Source organism: Ahaetulla prasina, chromosome 3 (genome assembly GCF_028640845.1).
Source record: "Ahaetulla prasina isolate Xishuangbanna chromosome 3, ASM2864084v1, whole genome shotgun sequence".
Classification (NCBI taxonomy): domain Eukaryota; kingdom Metazoa; phylum Chordata; class Lepidosauria; order Squamata; family Colubridae; genus Ahaetulla; species Ahaetulla prasina.
Window position 1 is genome coordinate 62,229,545 of NC_080541.1, and position 20,922 is coordinate 62,250,466.

General features: G+C 33.9%; 1 protein-coding gene across 1 annotated transcript in view; it reads right to left on the bottom strand.

The window, feature by feature from the left end:
- PIEZO2 (piezo type mechanosensitive ion channel component 2) overlaps positions 1-20,922 on the bottom strand; it is a 213,804-nt gene that overhangs the window by 32,340 nt on the left and 160,542 nt on the right. Inside the window, exons 24-35 of the mRNA XM_058177593.1 lie at positions 20,812-20,913; positions 17,170-17,335; positions 15,552-15,795; positions 14,158-14,254; positions 12,952-13,111; positions 12,524-12,613; positions 11,438-11,562; positions 10,540-10,611; positions 5,356-5,459; positions 3,021-3,119; positions 1,607-1,706; positions 220-282 (exon numbers count right to left, since the gene is read on the bottom strand). Coding sequence (XP_058033576.1) covers positions 220-282; positions 1,607-1,706; positions 3,021-3,119; positions 5,356-5,459; positions 10,540-10,611; positions 11,438-11,562; positions 12,524-12,613; positions 12,952-13,111; positions 14,158-14,254; positions 15,552-15,795; positions 17,170-17,335; positions 20,812-20,913 — 1,422 coding nt within the window. The remainder of the gene's footprint in view (positions 1-219; positions 283-1,606; positions 1,707-3,020; positions 3,120-5,355; positions 5,460-10,539; positions 10,612-11,437; positions 11,563-12,523; positions 12,614-12,951; positions 13,112-14,157; positions 14,255-15,551; positions 15,796-17,169; positions 17,336-20,811; positions 20,914-20,922) is intronic.

Genomic DNA, 20,922 nt, shown 5'->3' on the forward strand with positions numbered 1-20,922 from the left:
GCGGAAAATGGTATCTGAACAACTTGCTAGACTCAAACTAATGTATGGATGTTGGCTTTGAATTATATAACATTTAGAATTTTAAGTGACTTTCAAGATAAAAATATCAGTAAATTCTGCAGTATATATACAGTATTCTATCTTTATTTTAGAAATCATTGGATTGTACCATCAGCTGCTATTATTTAAAATGAAAACTTAGCTTGCTTCTTTGCTTACCAGGGCCATCAGATTTACTTTTGACAGGTTCATCTCTTTCTACACCCTCCATATCAATTTCAACTGACAAAACAAAATGAAAGAAGTGATCAAAATTTATTGACTATTAATTTCCTTTTAATTTTTTAACTGAACCCATAATTAATGATGCCACACTGCTGAATTAATACTTTCCACTGATTGCTTGACTAACGCTACCATTTTTCCCAAACCAAAACGAACACTCTAGTGGTCCCAAAGGTGCTTTTTCAAGAGGCAATTGGGCGTTCTTGTTTTTCTTTGAAGATGTTTTGCTTCTCTTCGAAGAAGCTTGTTCAGCTTTGACTGGATTGCAAAGAATGGAAGGATTTATATTCCTGGCAGACAGCTGGTCATTTGCATTCTTTTTGGAGAGTCGTTGAAGCCTCTTGGAGGCTTATCTGTGTCCGTTCATAATCCATTCATACGCTCATACCTTTCGAAGGGTGTTCATCCAATTATACCAAACATCCTGCAGAAAACAGAGCTCCAGCTTCTCAATGACAGCACAGTCTTCTCAGCAGTTCCAAGAAGGCTCTGCAGCAGAGGGGGTATTTAGCCGGTTCAGACCACTTTGGGTGAACCAGTACCGGAAATTGTGGGTGGACCCACCCAGGATCTATGCAGTCCTATTCAGGCACGTGTTTGAGGCTGTGCGCATGCGCGGAAGGTGCACATGCTCACATTTTTGGTGCTGGGCAAACCGGTAGGTAAATTATGTGAATCCCACCTCTGCTCCACACCCTTTGACATTTTTCAGATGACCCTGAGGACACAGATAAACCTCCAAGTAGCCTCAACAACTCTCTAAAAGAATGCAAATGACCAGCTGTCTGCAAGGAATATAAATCCTTCCATTCCCCATCCATTTTTCAGAGCTGAAAAAGCTTCTTGGATGAAAAGCGAAACATCTTCAAAGAAAAAGTTGCCTCTTGAAAAAGCACCTTTGGACAACCATGACCTGGATGACTGAAGATCTCCATAGACATTTAACAGTATTAGTCTATATACTCATCAGCCTATGATGAGTACTGATAAGCTAGCAAACAAAGATTAATTGGACTGGCAGTAAATCTTGAATTTCCTTATTCTGTTTCCTTTCATTATTCTCTTGGGCTTTATTTCAATAATTTTTTAGCTGCCTAGACTCCATGTGAAGAACCACATCCTGATTGGTAAGCTCCATGAAATCATAATTTCATGAGAATCCCAACTAGAGATCTCAGCAAAACTATGGAAGCTACTTGTGATTTTCTGCATAAATAATGCACAACTAGGCAGAACATATAAACTATGGCTCTTCTACAATCAGAACAGAAAATGCTATTTGTATAGTTAACAGATAGCTGAGAATATTTTTGAAGTATACCATCATCAGATACTTTCTGCCTTTTTTTATTCTTTTTCTTCTCTTTGCGCCTCTGTCGTAGGGCAGTTTTTGGATCAGTAATCCAGGCTTGATAAAGAAACTAGAAGGAAAAAAATCAGCTGATTCATGTTCTCTAGTAAGTAAATGTTAAGCAGTTAACAAAAAGCATACATATTTGGAAAATGTATTTAGAATTAAGAAATTAAGGAAACATAAATGATTTAGGAAATGAATAAATATTTCGAATAATGTTTTTGACTTTGATAAACTAAAACATTTGAGCAGAACTGTAGATTCTTATGAATTTGGTATGAATATATAACAATTATGTTCAAAAATCTGAAAAAGAAGCAATAATTTATATGCAGACTACAGTGTTCAAGTTAATTTTAACTTTAGTGTCAATACAAGTACAAACCAGATCCAGTTAGGCAATATCTGGAATTATGTTTAAATGATTGAGCAAATCTTTCAAAATAGGAATACATTTTTATAATTGTTATTATGCCCTGGTATTAAACATTTATTTGTCCAATCTATATGATTAATACAAATATTTTGTATTTGTATAATAACTGTTTGATTAAAAAAAATAATCTGCAGAATGAAAACCTTTTGTTAGCTAACACTGTATTACTAATGACACTTATTAGCTGTAGCCAACACAAATATATAGATGCATGCAAAGGAAAGCAGATGAGAAAATAAACAGAAGATTGTTTATTGGCAAGATAAGCATGCTTAGATAGAATATGCCATCATTAAATAAATCACTAATGTTACCCTATCTGTATTTAAAACTTATGTTTTAATGTATAACATGCACTTTGGTGTGTATTACTTTATGTATTTTAAAAAATATTTAACTTCATAAAAATAAAATAAGATGTGAGCTTGTGACTTATGTACATAGAAAATATATAATTAAAAAGAAAGGAGGGAGTTTGGAGACCCCTGCTCTATATTAACAACTTTTGACAGAAGAAAGTCAGAGATGTTTTAGGTAAGCTGTTCTTATATACAGACTCCTAAATTTTCCATAAATCTGCCTTCTGTTTTTCATTCTTGTGCAATCTGACAAATATTATCATATAGAGTAAAATCCCACTCTACTAAATTTATCCAGTACCTACAAATGCATGCAATTTGATGGGATCTGCTTAATACAGTTAGACAAAAAAGTCTAGGATTATGCCAAAGATTTGGCTTTGCATTTTCTTTCTGATATTTATCATTACAGCTAAATCAAGATATCTCATCATCAAGTTAGTTAACTGAAAATGTTAAGTCAAATCCTTGGTTGTCACAAAACCTCCTCAAACTCATATTAAGAGGAAAAATGCAGTAAAGGGATGCTCTGCCAGAATGCAATGGGAACAAGATCTTATTCTACATGGTATAGAATATCAAATACCTTTGCAGCTCTGATTAAATACTGAAGAATAGTTTTGGGCAGTTTAATAATAGACTTTGGCAAGGCTAAAATGGCTGAAGCAAATTTCGCAATAGCTCTCTACAAAGAAGGATAAAGCAAGATAAATTAGTGAAATTGTAAAGGCTAATATTTTAAGAAACACACTGTACAATTCTATTAGCAGCAGGATTGATATTAAGTTAAAACAACATTAACTGAGCATTCAATTTTGCAGTGCATTAGATTTAGTTACAGGACAGTGCATAAAAGTGATTTAGTTACACGAGTGACAATTATATATTAGTAATCTGGATTAGGAAAGCACAGTATAAATGAATCTTTAGTATTCCACAGATATAGTTACATATTTTTGTCTTTGCCTCTAATATCTTTATGAATAGATAGAAAATAGATAGAAAATTCATGACAGACATGTACATATACTGTACCACTCTATAGTTTCTCAGATTAAAAAAAAAACCTAATTCATCTGATGCAAGATAAATATGAAGGGTACAATGAAAAACCAGTATACAACAGTTTAGGATAAAGCAATATAAACTCAGGATATTTATATAATTTTTGGATCCATGATACACAAAAATTACTTTCAACTCATGAACTTTCAGCTAGTATCTCTGATAAAACTAGAAAATAATGCCAGGTTTCAAATGAACAATACGTCTTTTGTAGTTGGTATTTATCATGTAAGTTAATATAAATTAATAAATATATTTAATCGTAAAAAAGTAAAATTAATGTGTCCTATAAAGGATAGTTTGAGAAGCTGGCATTAGTTTTCAATTAAATTAACTACTAATGCAACACTCTCTGTATGAGCTGCAGCTGGTACAAAATGCAGTAGCCAGACTACTGGAAGGACAGTCCTAACAATGGAGAATAACAACTATTTTATAGCCATTGTTTTGTTTACCAGCAGGCTTCCACACCCAACTCAAAATGTTTAATTTATTCAGTGGGTTATTTTGAGTAACATCTCATTTGAATTTAATTTACTCATTGGTCTGGACTTCTACAGAAGTTGAGATTCTTACTTCCTTTCAAAATCAATGAGGTATGGACAAGAACTCAGGCCTGTTTATGGTATTCCTGTTTGTGGAACACTCTCTTCTCATAAACAAGTATCTTTGGCCGATACTGATTATAGGCACCATCACAGCATAGGCTTGGATATAATAAAAATGGATAGTTTTTAACCAAATTGATTAATTCATGCATATTGCTACTGCTGGCTGTCTAAAGTCTCTTTGGATTGGGATAGTTGAAAAAAGAAGTCAAACTAACAATCAAACAAAAATTACAATATTTAGTTAGGCAAAATGTAAAGTATACAGAGTGAATCTGCCCTATGAATTCAATCCAATTATATTATACTTTATAGAATTTAGCATGCTCAATTTACCGCAAGCGCCTAAGTAAATTCCAATCTTCATTTAGAAAACTTCTGTCATTTTACTGACAGCCAGCTGTACAATTATGGATGCAGATGTGATAGGATCACATGTATCTGGACTATGATATAATTTTCCATGCTAATTTACCTCTATGGTCTCTTTAAAGAATTTAGTCCATAGAATACATCTAATATCAGATTGCCCTATTTTATGAACATACAGATCGGATAATCCATCTGTGTGTGGGCATGTTCAAAACATTCAATGACAGCTCTGACTGTGGACCCATCTTGACATTTTGGCCCTTTTGATGTTTAGGGGCATCTGTTCTGAATCTGAATATGCATAAATTAATCAGATTGCTGGAGTTTGTTAAATCTAAACAGTATTGGCTTACTTTTCTCTAAGCCAGATACATTTATTTTCAATATATTGTTGGCCTCTTATTTCTAACTAGAGATTTATTCAAAGATCTATGCTTACAAAAGTTTATCTTCAAAATTTCAGTCTTTTCACCCAAGCCAAAAGGCATCTAGACAGTATCAAGTAATGAAAACTGAGAGGTTTTTAAATAACTTCTGATACATTAAAAAAAATAGATTTAAAGACATAATTTTTTAAAAAATAACCACGCTACACGCATAATTGAATGGAAATCCATCTCCAATAACATTCTTGCATGCAGAACTATGACAATTATGATGTACACAAAAATCAGTTAAACAGAATCAATATATATCATCATTCTTTTATCACAATTCAGACAAATCAAGCTGTCTTTGTAGGCAAGGTATGGCCAATATGGCAATGCATGTTAAAAAAATAGGCATAGATTTGATCACAAATGTTGTGGCCACCATTTTGAGCACATCCAGTAGCTACTCTTGTTTGTAGGAATACCATGCAAGTGAAAACAATACCTGGAAAGCAGATCTTTTGGGAGGCTCTTCCTCTTCCTTTCCTTCCTCTTCCTCCTCTTCTTCACTGTCCGACTCAAACAAATAATAATCTCCACTTCTGACCACTAAGCAAAATAAAATATTCTTTTTATTTCTCGTAAGGAAACAATTCTCATAATATCTATCCTGAGCTGTGACTCAAAGACTCAGGAAAGTAGGTCTATGGTTATAGGAATCAGTGGCAGGACGTACAAAAATGGAGAAAAGACAAGCAAGGCACATAGATCACTTAGGATGTCTGTCATCACAAAAAAGATACTTCAATAATAGGAACATTACAGAATGATCAGAAGAAAAGTTGAAAAAAAAGTTGGAATATGTTAATGAAAGTTTGCAACATTCATAACTTCCAAAAATTGTTTCTTTATTTGTAAGAGGTTGAGAGTTTTCTAAATTGGCAATGCTCTATCAAATCCTGTTCCTGTCAAAAGTGGCGTTCCCCAAGGCAGCGTTCTTGGACCAACACTCTTCATATTATACATTAATGATCTCTGTGACCATATTACAAGTGATTGTGTTCTCTTTGCTAACGATGTCAAACTATTTAACACCACCAACAATACAACCACCCTTCAAAAAGATCTTGACTATGTATCTAAATGGTCTAAAACTTGTCAACTCCAAATCTCAACCAGCAAATGTTCAGTCTTACATATTGGAAAAAAGAACCTAAACACTAAGTACAAGCTTGATGGACATTGCCTTACAGATGACCCTCACCCTGTTAAGGACCTTGGAGTTTTCATATCAAATGATCTAAGTGCCAATGCCCACTGCAACTATATTGCAAAAAAGGCTTTAAGAGTTGTAAACCTAATCTTGCATAGCTTCTTCTCCAGAAAAACTACACTACTAACCAGATCATACAAAACATTTGCTAGACCAATTCTTGAATACAGCTTGACTGTCTGGAACCCATATCACATTTCTGACATCAATACAATTGAACGTGTCCAAAAATATTTTACAAGAAGAGTTCTCCACTCCTCTGAATACAACAAAATACCTTATGCCACCAGACTTGAAATCCTGGGCTTAGAAAATTTAGAACTGTGTTGCCTTTGACATGATCTGAGTTTAACTCATAAAATCATCTATTACAATGTCCTTCCTGTCAAAGACTACTTCAGCTTCAATTGCAACAATACACAATAGATTTAAGTTTAATGTGAACTGCTCCAATCTTGATTGCAGAAAATATGACTTCAGTAACAGAGTTGTTAATGCTTGGAATAAACTACCTGACTCTGTGGTCTCTTCCCAAAATCTCCAAAGCTTCAACCAAAAACTGTCTACTATTGACCTCACCCCATTTCTAAGAGGTCTGTAAGGGGCATGCATAAGAGCACAAGCGTGCCTTCCGTTCCTGTCCTATTGTTTCCTTTTGTTATATCCACTTAATATAGTTATTACATACTCATATATATATATATATGCTTATATATTTTTATTTATTTATTTATTATTTATTTATTTTTGTCACACATTATATATAAGCATAAGCATGAAATAATTATACAATATATAAGCATATATATGAGTATGAGTATGTAATAACTATATTAATTGGAGTACTCTTCTTGTAAAATATTTCTGGACACGTTCAATTGTATTGATGTCAGAAATGTGGTATGGGTTCCAAACAGTCGAGCTGTATTCAAGAATTGGTCTAGCGAATGTTTTGTATGCTCTGGTTAGTAGTGTAGTGTTTTTGGAGAAGAAGCTATGCAAGATTAGGTTACAACTTTTAAAGCCTTTTTTGCAATGTAGTTACAATGGGCTTTGGCACTTAGATCATTTGATACAAAAACTCCAAGATCTTTAACAGTGTGGGGGTCATCAGTAAGGTAATGTCCATCAAGCTTGTACTTAGTGTTTAGGTTCTTTTTTCCAATATGTAAGACTGAGCATTTGCTGGTTGAGATTTGGAGTTGACAAGTTTTAGACCATTCAGATAAGAAGTCACGCTTATGCTTATATATACTGAGTGACAAAATAAAATAAATAAAAATAAATAAAATAATTCCCAAGGAACAAATGAAATTAATGTGTGCTCTCGTCCCCCCCCAAAAGAACAGCTACAAAAAAGTAATACTGCTAAAAATCTGCTAGCATCTGGAAGCATTCTTCTCTTTTGCTATAGTCTTTAAGTTTAATATTAAGACAACAATAAATACTTTCTTGTAGATAACACTTTTTGCTTGTAAATTGTGAAATGGATGCCTCCATATCTTCAAGTTGTAAGAGAATATGAATGAACTGGGCCTTATATCCTTGAACAGAAGCTCATTTTTTTAAACATTAAATAAGCTAGTAAGTCCAAATGGATCAAAAAAAAGAAAAAATAAATTAAATATTAAATATTAAGCAAGAGATAAAATTAAAGTCACAGCATTACATTTGCCTATTAAGACAATGTTTGCAAGTAAAGTAAAATACTTTAATATATTTATTATTATAATAAGAAACACAGATAGAATGACTTTTGAGATTATATTTGACCCTCATTATATAGCTTTCTGAACCATAAAAATAAACTATTCAATCATACCTTATCCTCTATTTTATCTAAAGCATATATTAAATAATGTATCCTAGGTCAAAGATAAATGGATAAACTGTGCCCTAACTAGGCTATAGAAAATTTTTCTTTAGCTTGAAGATTAAAGAGAAGTGGAAAGCAAATAAGGGAAGTATCTGAATAATATAGAATAATGAAAAGCTAGAGAATTGAACAGTGAAGTAAATGCAGTCAGAGAATTATCTAAAATGAGCTAAAAGAAAGAGCTTCGGTATCATAGAAGGAACTGTAGTGGTGCAGTGGTTAGAATGCAGTATTGCAGGCTAACTCTGCCCACAGGAGTTCGATCCTGACTGGCTCAAGTTTGACACAGCTTTCCATCCTTCTGAGGTCGGTAAAATAAGGACCCAGAGTGTTGGAGGAAGTATGCTGATATTGTAAACTGCTCAGAGAATACTGTAAAGCACTATGGAACAATGCATAAATCTAAGTGCTCTTGCTCTTGCTGTATACAATTATGATTTTGATTACATCTCCCTGATTTATGAAGTGCTGTACACAAAATTAATCCATAGCATAGATGTCATTTCACAGAAAATCGCTAATCTCTTTCTTATTTGAATTTTACTACTTTACAAATTTTATAATTAACTTTACTTAGCTGCATATTGAAGTTGATTTTAGACTTATTTATTCTGACGTCATATACCAATATATATATTGCAAATTACAGTATGTAATCTAGGATGTACATGTAGTTGGTATCTCCTAAAAGTATGAGTAGTTGTTTGCATAAATATGGCTATTAAACACATAAATCTACTTGTAAAAGATCACATTGGTTGTAAAATATGTACAGTAATGGTTGCACAAAGAGTAGATCTATTTTAACTTGGGGGACACTATGAACCTCCTTGGTAATAATGTGTTCCATCTATACAGTATGAGTATATATGACATTTTATGTGAACAATAATTCTACATTATCACTGAAAAGCTATCAGTTTCTTGCCTCAAAATGCATTTATCTAAACTTCTGTTCTTTTATGACTATAAGTATTAAAATAATTCATCCATTTCTTACTAGTAAGTGAACTGACAAATAAATTATAATAAACTTTAATAATTTAATTAATTCTGTTAATTATTGTCTCCTAGTGTCCTTAACAGATGTCATTAGTAAGCCTTATATTAGTAAGCTTTATATAATTTAACTGCACATTGCAGGGTCTATATCTCATTAATGCAAGTCGATATATCTGTAGAAGGATGGTATGATTAAACTGCAATAATGCACTCTTGCAGGCATTAATTAATTAGAGAAATATGATTCAATTGAAAATTGCAGCTTAATTTTCAATAAGATCGTATCTCTCTAATTACAAACCATTTCTTCACACATTGGTTGTAACTGATCATTGAAATGGAGGATGTACAGCGAGTAAACCAGTGAAACAATATTATTTTCTTCTCCACAGACTGATTCTTGCAAATGTTTTGGAGACTTCTAGAGAGCAACAGGTGTGTGAAAACATGTTTTTCATGCCATGCAGAAGAAAAGCCCTGAGAATTCTATGTCAGCACAGGAGGCATAAGATAATGGACACTTTCTGTTGAGATACAACAGTACTCTTCAAATATTATATTAAAATATTTAGAAATGAACTTGGCTCACCAAATATGGAATTACTGTTCTGACTTGTGGATAATTATTTTAAAAGGGCATGCAATACTGGTGGATAGTATTCATTTTCAGGGCTTGGCCATGGGTTGCGGTTCACAAGTATATGCATTATTGCAATAATATGGATTCTATAGTGGTTTCCTAAAACATGTAATGAGGGTAAAATGAATCAGAAAGAATGAAATGAGCTGGGATAATTTAACAAGGTTTATGTATGGATGCAGGTCACTTTCACAGAATAGACTATAAGAGAAAGCAGGGTAAGTATACTAATTCACGCCACTTTCTGCCTCGAATAAAATCCACTGTAAAAGATAACCTTGGATCCCTAAAGCCTTTGAGTCATTCTTGTTATCTGAATTTCAACCATTTTTCTGTAACAGCAAAACTAATGAGGATTAACAGAGACCATATCCTGGTCCATTTGGAAAAGCTACAGATTCAAAACACATTACTTGCAATGATTTGTTTTTCTGAAAAAGTAAAACAACACTGGGTCTTCAGTAACCGTTTGAAAATAGGATAGGTCTCTATAAATTTTCATCATGCCCTTTAGAAACATAAATATATGTAAACGCGCACACAGACATATATATGCATAGGCACATTTTACTTGTGATTTGACAGAAACAAAAATCTGGAATGTTTGTTAAACAATTGCATAGGTATTTTTGCTACAGCAGGAATAGTTGCAAAGTATTTACTGTATTTTTCTTCCACATAGTGAATATTTGCTTAAGGAGCTAACTGGAACTTGCATCGACATATGGTCTCCTAAAAGAAACATATTTTTTCCCTGTGAAATCTTTTGGGTCTACATGACTATCAAGTCACAAGTATAAAACCATGCATAAAACAAATAGGTCTTGGGAATGCCTCCATTCTGGTCAAGGATATAAGGGCTAAATTCATGTACTTTAAAGATGATTGAGAAACCTACTGGAAGCATGATCAACCCAAGGTCGCCACCACTGCTTTTTTTTGCCCTTGGTTTTCTCTTTGTCTGCTTCTCCTAAAATAAAATATGTCCAAACATTAATTTTACAAAGTGAAAAACAATATTATGTCTTATATTTTCCCCCCATTGTTTTGCCATCTGTGCATGAGCAGACCCAATCTTAATACTTTCAAGAGATAAAACACAAAGAGAATTTGCTTACTATTATTATAACTACTCTCTTCATAGAACCTGGCTACTCTGACATAGAGACAAAATAGAATTTGACTTCACAATTTCCCTATATTTAAGGAATTGTTAAAAAATGCTTTTGTTTATTATAAATTAGAACTAGGCTGCAGGAAGTTAAAGTTCATTATATAAAAACTAAAACGAACAACTGAAAGCCAAAGTATTTATTTGAATTCATAAAATACATTTCTTGACTCAAATTTTGCTTCAAATGAAAAATCTGATAAGATAAAAACATCTTTGGTACTCTGAAATTGTTTAGGTATCATATAGAAAACCAGTTCAAATTCTAATCTGAACTGTGCTCTAAATACCATCTTTTTAAAAGGCCTGAAAGCTTGTTATGTTCTACAATTTTACATTATACTTTAGCATTCCAGTCCCAAACCCTGATTTTCAGAGAAAGGGACAACATGTTTTTGTAGATAACCAAATGTTATTCCTCCACTGCAATAAGAAGAAAGAGCAAGAGAGGGATACCATATGAAGTAGGATTTATTCCCAAGTAAATATGCAAAGGAGCAGATTGTGAAGCCCACCCAACAAATGTCTGGATGAGGCACTATACTTTCCTATATATATATTCATGTTAATAATACTAAGGTCCAAACAATAAATACCAACGTCGGATATAGTGAAGGAATAGTACCATCATCATCTTCTTCTTCAGCAACCTTTTGAATTTCTTGCCCATCCGAAGCTTCTTGACTCATGCTCAGCACCCTTTCTTTACCCTTTTTATATTTCTGCTGTCTGGCTTTGATATGATCCATCCTGTCAAAAGAGAGTTTGCACTCTAAGAATTAAATCATTATCTTTGTGGACCCAAAGAGGACAAGGATTTTAAAATATTATATGATATTCTTAATATATTATCAAATGACATTACTTATTACATTTATGCTTATATTACAATAAACTTTTGCAAAGAAAGAAATTTCACAACGTTGTATACAACTTTGATTGGGAATGCCTGATTCCCCCCCACGCCACATTATAAATTGCAGAACCAGTAACAGTAAACCTTGGAGGTCATCTCGCCCAACCCCCTGCTCACGCAGGAGACCTATACTAGGGATTCGATTCGCTGACCTTTCTGATTGACAAGCCCAGTGTCTTAGCCACTGAGTAACCTAGGGAGCCTAGGGAGAAGAACTGTAATATCTCCACTTGTGTTTCCTCATCATTTTTTTTTGGGGGGGGGGTAAACAAAACCTCAGTACTCATAAGTATGTGAGCTGATATAAACTTACATTCAGGATTTACATTGTCTTCTGAAGTACGGCTATAAGATACAAATATTTCAGCTGGACTATTATGTACAGTATATATAGCATTCTAACCACTACTATGTTTCTCTACATGTTTTGGGTGTTCATATCTTACTTGACTTTCACTTATTTTGTTATTGGCTATGTCTCAGATCAGGGGTGTCAAAGTAGCAGCCCACGGGCTGGATGTGTCATGCGCAGGCCACGCCCACCCCAGCTCTGTAAAAACATTGTAAAATGTCACATGATGGCAATGTGACATCGCAGGTTTGACATCCGTGTCTTAGATGGATGGGTAGATGGAACTATAATACTTATGAGATGCTCTTAAAATTCCAAAGGTGCTCACTGCCTTCTGTAGTGACATCGATAAGGTAATGGTTAAGTACTTTTTCTCTGATTAATGTAGTAGTGTTATATGCCAACATCCAGAAAGGAATTTTTAAGAGAAAAGAAAAGCATACTGTCTCTTCAGTTGATCCATTGATTTTTTCTCTTCCTCAAGTCTTGCTTTTACAGCTTTCACAATTGTGGCCTGGAAGAGTTCAGCACCTCTGAAAAATAAATGAATATACACTAGATAAAAACAATGCAGCACAAACAGATAGGGTGACAGTTACAATTGTAGTTTTGCCACCAAGATGGAAACTGAAGGTGAAACAGATTCAACAGATTTGCTGAAACAGTGAGAATAAGTAAAACATTCTGAAATGTATTTCATAAGGTTAACTTTCGTAATCAATATATGGATTTTCATTTCTGTGATAGGAGCTTTCCTTGATTAATATATACAAATTATATATTTCATTTGACTTTTATAGTTTACAGAATATTTCATCAAAACACATGTTTGCATGGATCTATGCATTTATTAAAATACACTTCACTTTACCTTGATGCCAGAATCTGTGAAGCTTTAATATCAGCAACAACATGAAGGAAGTAGTAACTCATGAAAACTCTTCTTTGGAGCAATAGAAAAGCAAAGCAAATGCTATCCCAGATTATTCCTGCCTCTCCACTTGGCAATTTACACTCTGGATCATCCAAAGCTGACAAGAACAAGCATCAAGGATAAGTATCAAAATATTGCAAGATTTTTTCTGAGCTGACCAAAGAGAACAAAAAGGTTTAGGAACTTTCAATCCATGTCTGCAAGATTTAAACATCACACAGTTGGGGCAGGAGAATAATTATCTATTTGTGACTGTACATGTATGTACATTTCTCCTATGTCCCAACTCAAATTCTAATCTGGGAAACAGGTGGAAGACCATCTCCTTTAATGGAACATCTCAGAGAGCCACAGAATTGAAGATGTCACAATGGGAAGGTCCCTATTTCTCTTCTATATTCTTGTAGTCTTTGTGCTAAACTACTCACTTATATATAGGTTCCTCATTCTATACCAAAGTGACCTGAATCACAACAGGGTTATAACACAAAAAGTTTTCCTGAGATAGTTAAAAGCCAAGAAGCTAACTAAAATAACCCCAAGAATATAAACTCTGAAATTAATCAGCAATTTTTAAATTGGAAAGACATGAAAAATAAAGCCAACATAATTTTTTAAAAAGTACAATGGTATTTGTAATGATTAGGTGCAGAGTCTATATGAATAACAAAATACAATCTACAAATAAAAACCAACTTGATAAAATTATCAGATACAACATCTGGTTAGAGCAGGGGTGTCAAACTTGCAGCCCGCAGGCCGGATGTGTCACGCAGTGGCCAAGGCCACCCCGGGTTTAGCAAAGGGGGGAAAAGTCACAATATGTGACGAGAATGTGATGCCGCGAGTTTGACATCCCTGGGTTAGAGTGTGCTTTGTTTATGCTATTACTTCAAAACAAAATAAAAAAAACCCTCTGCCTGTCTTGGACAAAATATATAAAAATGGTGCTAAATTATCAGAGAAAAATATTTTTCCAACAACTATTTATTTTCCAATCTGAATTATTCATACTTTATTATAAAAATAACAAAATGATTTTCAATTTTAGAGAGAGGAACAAGTCTGTTTATTGTTTTTTTAATGATGACTAATGGAATTTTAAAAAGAATTATTCAAAGAACTTTATAGGTCTATACTTACGGATGTCATAACCTTTAACTGTACAAGCCAGACTGAATGCTTGAATCACCCAACAGCTATTGTTGATCAAAGACTTGATGTAGCCGCATGCTCCTATCTGGAATAAATAAAGATTGATATGACAAAAGAAATTAAAATAAAAGCCTATCAATACGATAAGGTATAACTGTGTACACAAAGATCCAAAAAAAGGAGAAATTTAAATTTTATTTTCTTTAGTGTTTGTAACTAAACTGTATATGCTCAGTGCAGCGATTTCTTCTATAATATTTAACTAGATAAGCAAATAAATAAATATTATAATAAAATAAAAGCTTGTCAATACTACAAGGTATAGCTGTTTAGACAAAGATAAAAAAGAGAAATTCAATTATTCTTTTCTTTGGTGTTTGTAACATTTCAACTGAATATGCTCAGTGCAGTACTTTCTTCCATAATTTTTAGAATAGAATAGAATAGAATAGAATAGAATAGAATTTTTTATTGGCTAAGTGTGATTGGCCACACAAGAAATTTGTCTTGGTGCATATGCTCTCAATGTACATAAAAGAAAAGATACGTTCATCAAGGTACAACACTTACAACACTTAATGATAGTCATAGGGTACAAATAAGCAATCAGAAAACAATCAATATAAATATAAATCGTAAGGATACAAGCAACAAAGTTACAGTCATACAGTCATAATGGAAGGAGATGGATGGTGGGAACAATGAGAAGATTAATAGTAGTGCAGATTTAGTAAATAGTTTGACTTATTTGTTTAGCAGTGTGATGGCATTGGGGAAAAAACTGTTTTTTAAAAATAGTCTTATACCTCTTTCATTGTAATGTCATAAATACAATAAAACAAAAATTGTTTTGTAAATAGTCCAGTATCAATACTACAAAATACCTCTTCTTTTTTTATTCCAATTCAGATACAAACAAGGCCATCAACTGTATGGTAGATTTCTCAGTACAAAGTGGGAAATTGCAGTTAAAGCTGCAATGATAAACATTAATTGATGTTTCTGTTTAGAGCTCCAAACAATTTGGAACAAGTAATACTGAATGGAGCTTGAAGAAGCATGAAAGGCAAGGGAAGAATGGAAATAAACACTTTCAATACTCAGTCACCTATCCCCAATATATCAGTGTTTCTTGATCTTGGCAATTTTACAATGTGTGAATATCAACTCCCAGAACAGGAATATATCTTGCTAAGATTGAAAAACACTGTTATATATAACCACAACACTTTGATGTCAAGAGTTGAATGGTTTCTAGAAAGCAAGAAAAAGGTGAGCTAGTGTGGTGGGACTCTGCACTATTAAGAAAAAGTAAAATAACAACTATATATTGATTTTCAGAAACATTTAATAATTATTTTTTAAAAAAGGAAGATACTTACCGATAATATATTTTTCATTATAATCACAAAGGCATTATAAGCAATCAGCCAATCCCAATATCGAAGGATGCTTCTGATTGGCTTCAGTAATAGATCTCCTCCAAAAAGTAGAAAATAAAAACAGGCTACCAAGTAACCCATACAAAATATACTGATCCGAGTGGTTCCCGTTATAAAGATGATAGTGAGAACAAACCAGAAGAGATAACTGAACATAACCACTTTACCCATGTCTAGATAGGATCTGTTACAAAACAAAATAGGAATAAGAGAGATCACATTTATATTCAGGTCATACACATTTTTATGTACAATAAAGTGATATAATCACATTTATATAAACATATAATACATACTGACGAAATTATTATGTGTTTACAAGAAAACATTATCCATTATACAGGGGTTTTTCAAACTCTGTGATGCAGAGTTTGCTGCAAAGAAGTTATATTTGGCAAGAATACACATAAACACATAACATTTTTGCATTTGATGCAATTTTTGCATCACAAGGCTTCTCAAATCTTGTAAGACAGCAATTGCTTGCTATCAGTTTGTTCAGGAAAAATAAGGAATAAAATCCAAAAGATTTGACAGAATTCCCACATTCCCCTCTGCATATTTGATGAGGTTTGTTTTAATTGCAAAGTGCAAGTTGCTTACTTTTGAGAGGGAAATGACTCGGGGCATTCATACTTTATGCTAAATTAACAAATTTAAAATCAATTTATATTTTTATAATTATAGCTAACTATTGTAATGATTGTTTTGATAGCATTGTTTTCACTTTTTTATTTGTCTCATTCATAACGTTTGGGTAATTTTACTTATGGTAAATTAAAGAGAATTTATTTAAACATTGGTGTATAAATTCTAGAATTTGTAATAGAGGAATTTGTAATAGATCTTTTTCAGGTGGCCAACGATTTCCTTCTTTCCTTCCATGCAAAAGCAATGATTCTTTGAAAGTATAGAGGAAAGGTGAACTTTTTCACTGCTATAAACAGTAACATTTATAGTAATGTAATTTATCACCAAACTGATAAATTCAGAGATCTGACTGTAGGAAATTGGGCTCTTGCAATTTCTTTTCATTTGGGAGCATGCAGTGTACTTAAGAATATAGCATGTAATCAATGCTACATAAATTTATCATGCAACAAGACTTTCCCCTCTTCGTCTCTGACAGAAATTTGTTCCTAATTACCATAAACCCCTGGAGTAAATATTAAAGATAAAAAAGAGCCAAAGAGAAAATAAGAATTTATTCTTACAGGCACTTGTTCTACTTGCAAGACAATCAGATAGAAATTATGTAACATCATATAATTCTTTTACTGATCAATTTTATATATTACATAACTTACATTTGATTGTCCTGCAGTTTTATATATTTTATATCCTAAGTGAAGAATAAAATTCTATTATTTGATAATGTTACCCCACTTTAGAAAATAACAATATCAGACAATGTGTGTGAGTGACAACTGCAGTAAAGTTGCAGAAATACAATTCTGAACCTTACCAGTTCAAAGCTCACAAAGAGCATATGATTTCTGTGAAGAAGTAATATAAGCAGATGTGTGACCTATGTCAATAGTCATTATCCAGATCTTACCGGCAATGAATAAAATCAGGAACAGGGTTGTGTTGACTAAATGAAGCTGCTTCAAGGTTCATGCAGATTTCTACGTTGTCTCCAGCCATGATGCGTACAGCAGCCTTGTTCTCATCTTCAAATGTCTGCCTTTGTAAGGATGCACATAGTAGCAACATGAAATCATCTGATGGAAGAAGATGTTGAATTGAATATAGATGTGATGGACGTCTCACATGTTTTTCATATAAAGAGGATGACTAAGGGCCCAGAATAATCCTAGTATCAGAATGGAGGCAGAACCAAATTGCTCCTTGTGAACTCTAATCCTAGTCTACAAATTCAACTAGGAATGTCCATGTTATGATACACAAACAGCAAAGAGGTAAATGAGCAGCAATGTTCAGTAAATAATTTTCTCTGAAAGAATAACTTACTTAAAAATAGGTCGCTATTAAGTCCAAGGTTTGAGCCAAATTTAGAAGGCCATGAGGCTACAAAGCAAAAATATTTCCACTCTACATTTTCTTGGCTTTGATGATTCTTCACTACTTTATCTTTTGAATTTTGACTATTTATTCAAAACTTTTGTTGTCTTCAATAACTGGACTGGACTGTGATTACATTTTTGTCTAGCAATTTACTATATTGTGAAAATTTGTAGGAATATCAACCTTGGACTGTTTGACTGCAGGTAGTCATCAATGTATGACCACATTTGAACCCAAAATTTATGTTGTTAAGTAAGACATGTGTTAAGTGAGTTTTGCCCCATTTTACCACCTTTCTAGCCACAGTTAAATGAATCATTGCAGTTGTTAAGTTAATTACATGGTTGTTAAGTACATCTGGCTTCTCCATTGACTTTTCTTGTCAGAAGGCCGCAAAAGATGTTTAATCAAGGATACTACAACTGTCATAAATATGAATTGGTTGCCAAGCATCTGAATTTTGATCATGTGACCATAGGGATGCTGAAAAGGTCGTAAGTGTAAAAAATGGTCATGTCACTTTTTTAAATGCCGTTGTAATTTTGAATGGTCACTAAACAAACTGTTGTAAGTCAAGAACTACCTGTACTGTGCTAACTCATTCATTCATTCATTCATTTATTTGATTTTTATACCGCCCTTCTCCCGAAGGACTCAAGGCGGTGTACAGGCAAATAAAAACAAACAAGACACTATATATAAAATGTAAAATTAAAAAACTTACTATAATTTGCCTAAAAATTTAAAAATATATAAAAACTAAAACCCCATTTAAAATTAATAATAACTATAAAATCCATAAAAGTTAACCCAGCCCCGCGCGAATAAAAAGATGTGTCTTCAGTTCGCGGTGAAAGGTCCGAAGGTCAGGTATTTGGCGTAAACCCGGGGGAAGTTCGTTCCAGAGTGTGGGAGCCCCCACAGAGAAGGACCTTCCCCTGGGGGCCGCCAGCCGACATTGCTTGGCGGACGGCACCCTGAGAAGTCCCTCTCTGTGAGAGCGTACGGGTCGGTGGGAGGCATATGGTAACAGTAGGCTGTCCCGTAAGTACCCAGGCCCTAAGCCATGGAGCGCTTTAAAGGTCATAACCAAAACCTTAAAGTGCACCCGAAAAGCCACAGGGAGCCAGTGCAGTCTGCGCAGGAGAGGTGTTACATGGGAGGTACGCGACACTCCCTCTCACCCGCGCAGCTGCAACTCTTTATAAGACATTATATTCTGTGATGACTGTTTTTAAAATCTAAAATTGGCATATACAAAATTAATGTTCGTATGTAAAACCTTAAACTAAAATAAGAAGTTTAAGAATTGGGCAGCAAGGCGATTTCACACAGAGCCAGATAGCAAAAGGAAAAGCATTAAACTAGAGAGTTCAGCCTAATGCCTTCCAAATTGCTAGGACTACTGCGTTACACAATTTTCACTCAATATAACCATTGATAATGGATAATGACAACTGTACTTGAAAACATCTAGAGGACACCACTTTGCCTATTCCTGATAAAAAGGACGTGTATTGGTTCCCCCGTCTTAACTTTTTAATTCAGGTTCTATATATGTTATTAATCATCTATAATTTTTCTTCTTTATTGCAATGGTGAGATAGGAAGCACTGCTGTTTTTTAAAAACTTTTACTGATGTTGGGTTTGAAGGCTTACATATATATATATAGGTAATCACGGATCCGCTGTTAGACCCCCTGCAATTTGCATACCGAGCAAATAGATCAACAGATGATGCTGTTAATATGGCTCTGCACTACATCCTTCAACATCTTGAGTCTCCAAAGACCTATGCAAGGTTCCTTTTTGTAGACTTTAGTTCAGCATTCAATACCATCATTCCAGACATTCTTCTAACTAAGCTAAACCAGCTACAGGTACCGGAACAGACTTGTAAGTGGATCACAAGCTTCCTAACAAACAGGAAGCAGCAGGTGAAGCTAAGCAAGATCACATCAGATACCTGTACAATTAGCACAGGGCCCCCCCAAGGCTGTGTGCTCTCCCCACTTCTCTTCTCTCTGTATACCAATGACTGCATTTCCAATGATCCATCTGTTAAGCTACTGAAGTTCGCAGATGACACAACAGTGATTGGTCTCATTCGAGACAATGACGAATCCGCATATAGACGAGAGGTCAAACGACTAGCCTTGTGGTGCAACCAAAACAATCTGGAACTGAACACACTCAAAACTGTAGAAATGGTGGTAGACTTTAGGAGAAACCCTTCCATACTTCCACCTCTCAATACTAGACAACACAGTATCAACAGTAGAAACCTTTAAATTTCTAGGTTCTATCATATCGCAAGATCTAAAATGGACAGCTAACATCAAAAACATCATCAAAAAAGGACAACAAAGAATGTTCTTTCTGCGCCAACTCAGTAAGCTCAAACTGCCCAAGGAGCTGCTGATCCAGTTCTACAGAGGAATTATTGAGTCTGTCATTTGCACCTCTATAACTGTCTGGTTCGGTTCTGCAACCCAACAAGAAAGACACAGACTTCAGAGGATAATTAGAACTGCAGAAAAAATAATTGCTACCAACCTGCCTTCCATTGAGGACCTGTATACTGCACGAATCAAGAAGAGGGCCGTGAAAATATTTACAGATCCCTCACATCCAGGACATAAACTGTTTCAACTCCTACCCTCAAAACGACGCTATAGAGCACTGCACACCAGAACAACTAGACACAAGAACAGTTTTTTCCCGAAGGCCATCACTCTGCTAAACAAATAATTCCCTCAACACTGTCAAACTATTTACTAAATCTGCACTACTATTAATCTTCTCATAGTTCCCATCACCTATCTCTTTCCACTTATGACTGTATGACTGTAACTTTGTTGCTGGCAATCCTTATGATTTATATTGATATATTGACCATCAATTGTGTTGTAAATGTTGTACCTTGATGAACATATCTCTTTTTTTATGTACACTGAAAGCATATGCACCAAGACAAATTCCTTGTGTGTCCAATCACACTTGGCCAATAAAAAAAAATTCTAAAAAAAAAATTCTAAAATTCTAAAGCTAAAAATTACAATCTAGCAATAGCATCTTGATATCTGTTGCAAGTCCAGAAATGTACTTTAGAAATTTATTACAATATCCTCTAGGAATGGTAAATTTGTTTAAGGGATGAAAATTACTTACACACAAGAAAGACTGGATTTGGTTTAACAATAAAATCTGGAAAGTATAACCATTTGATGATATTAGAGTTGAAGTTGGCATCTGGATTTCTCCATGGGTAATCTGTAATGA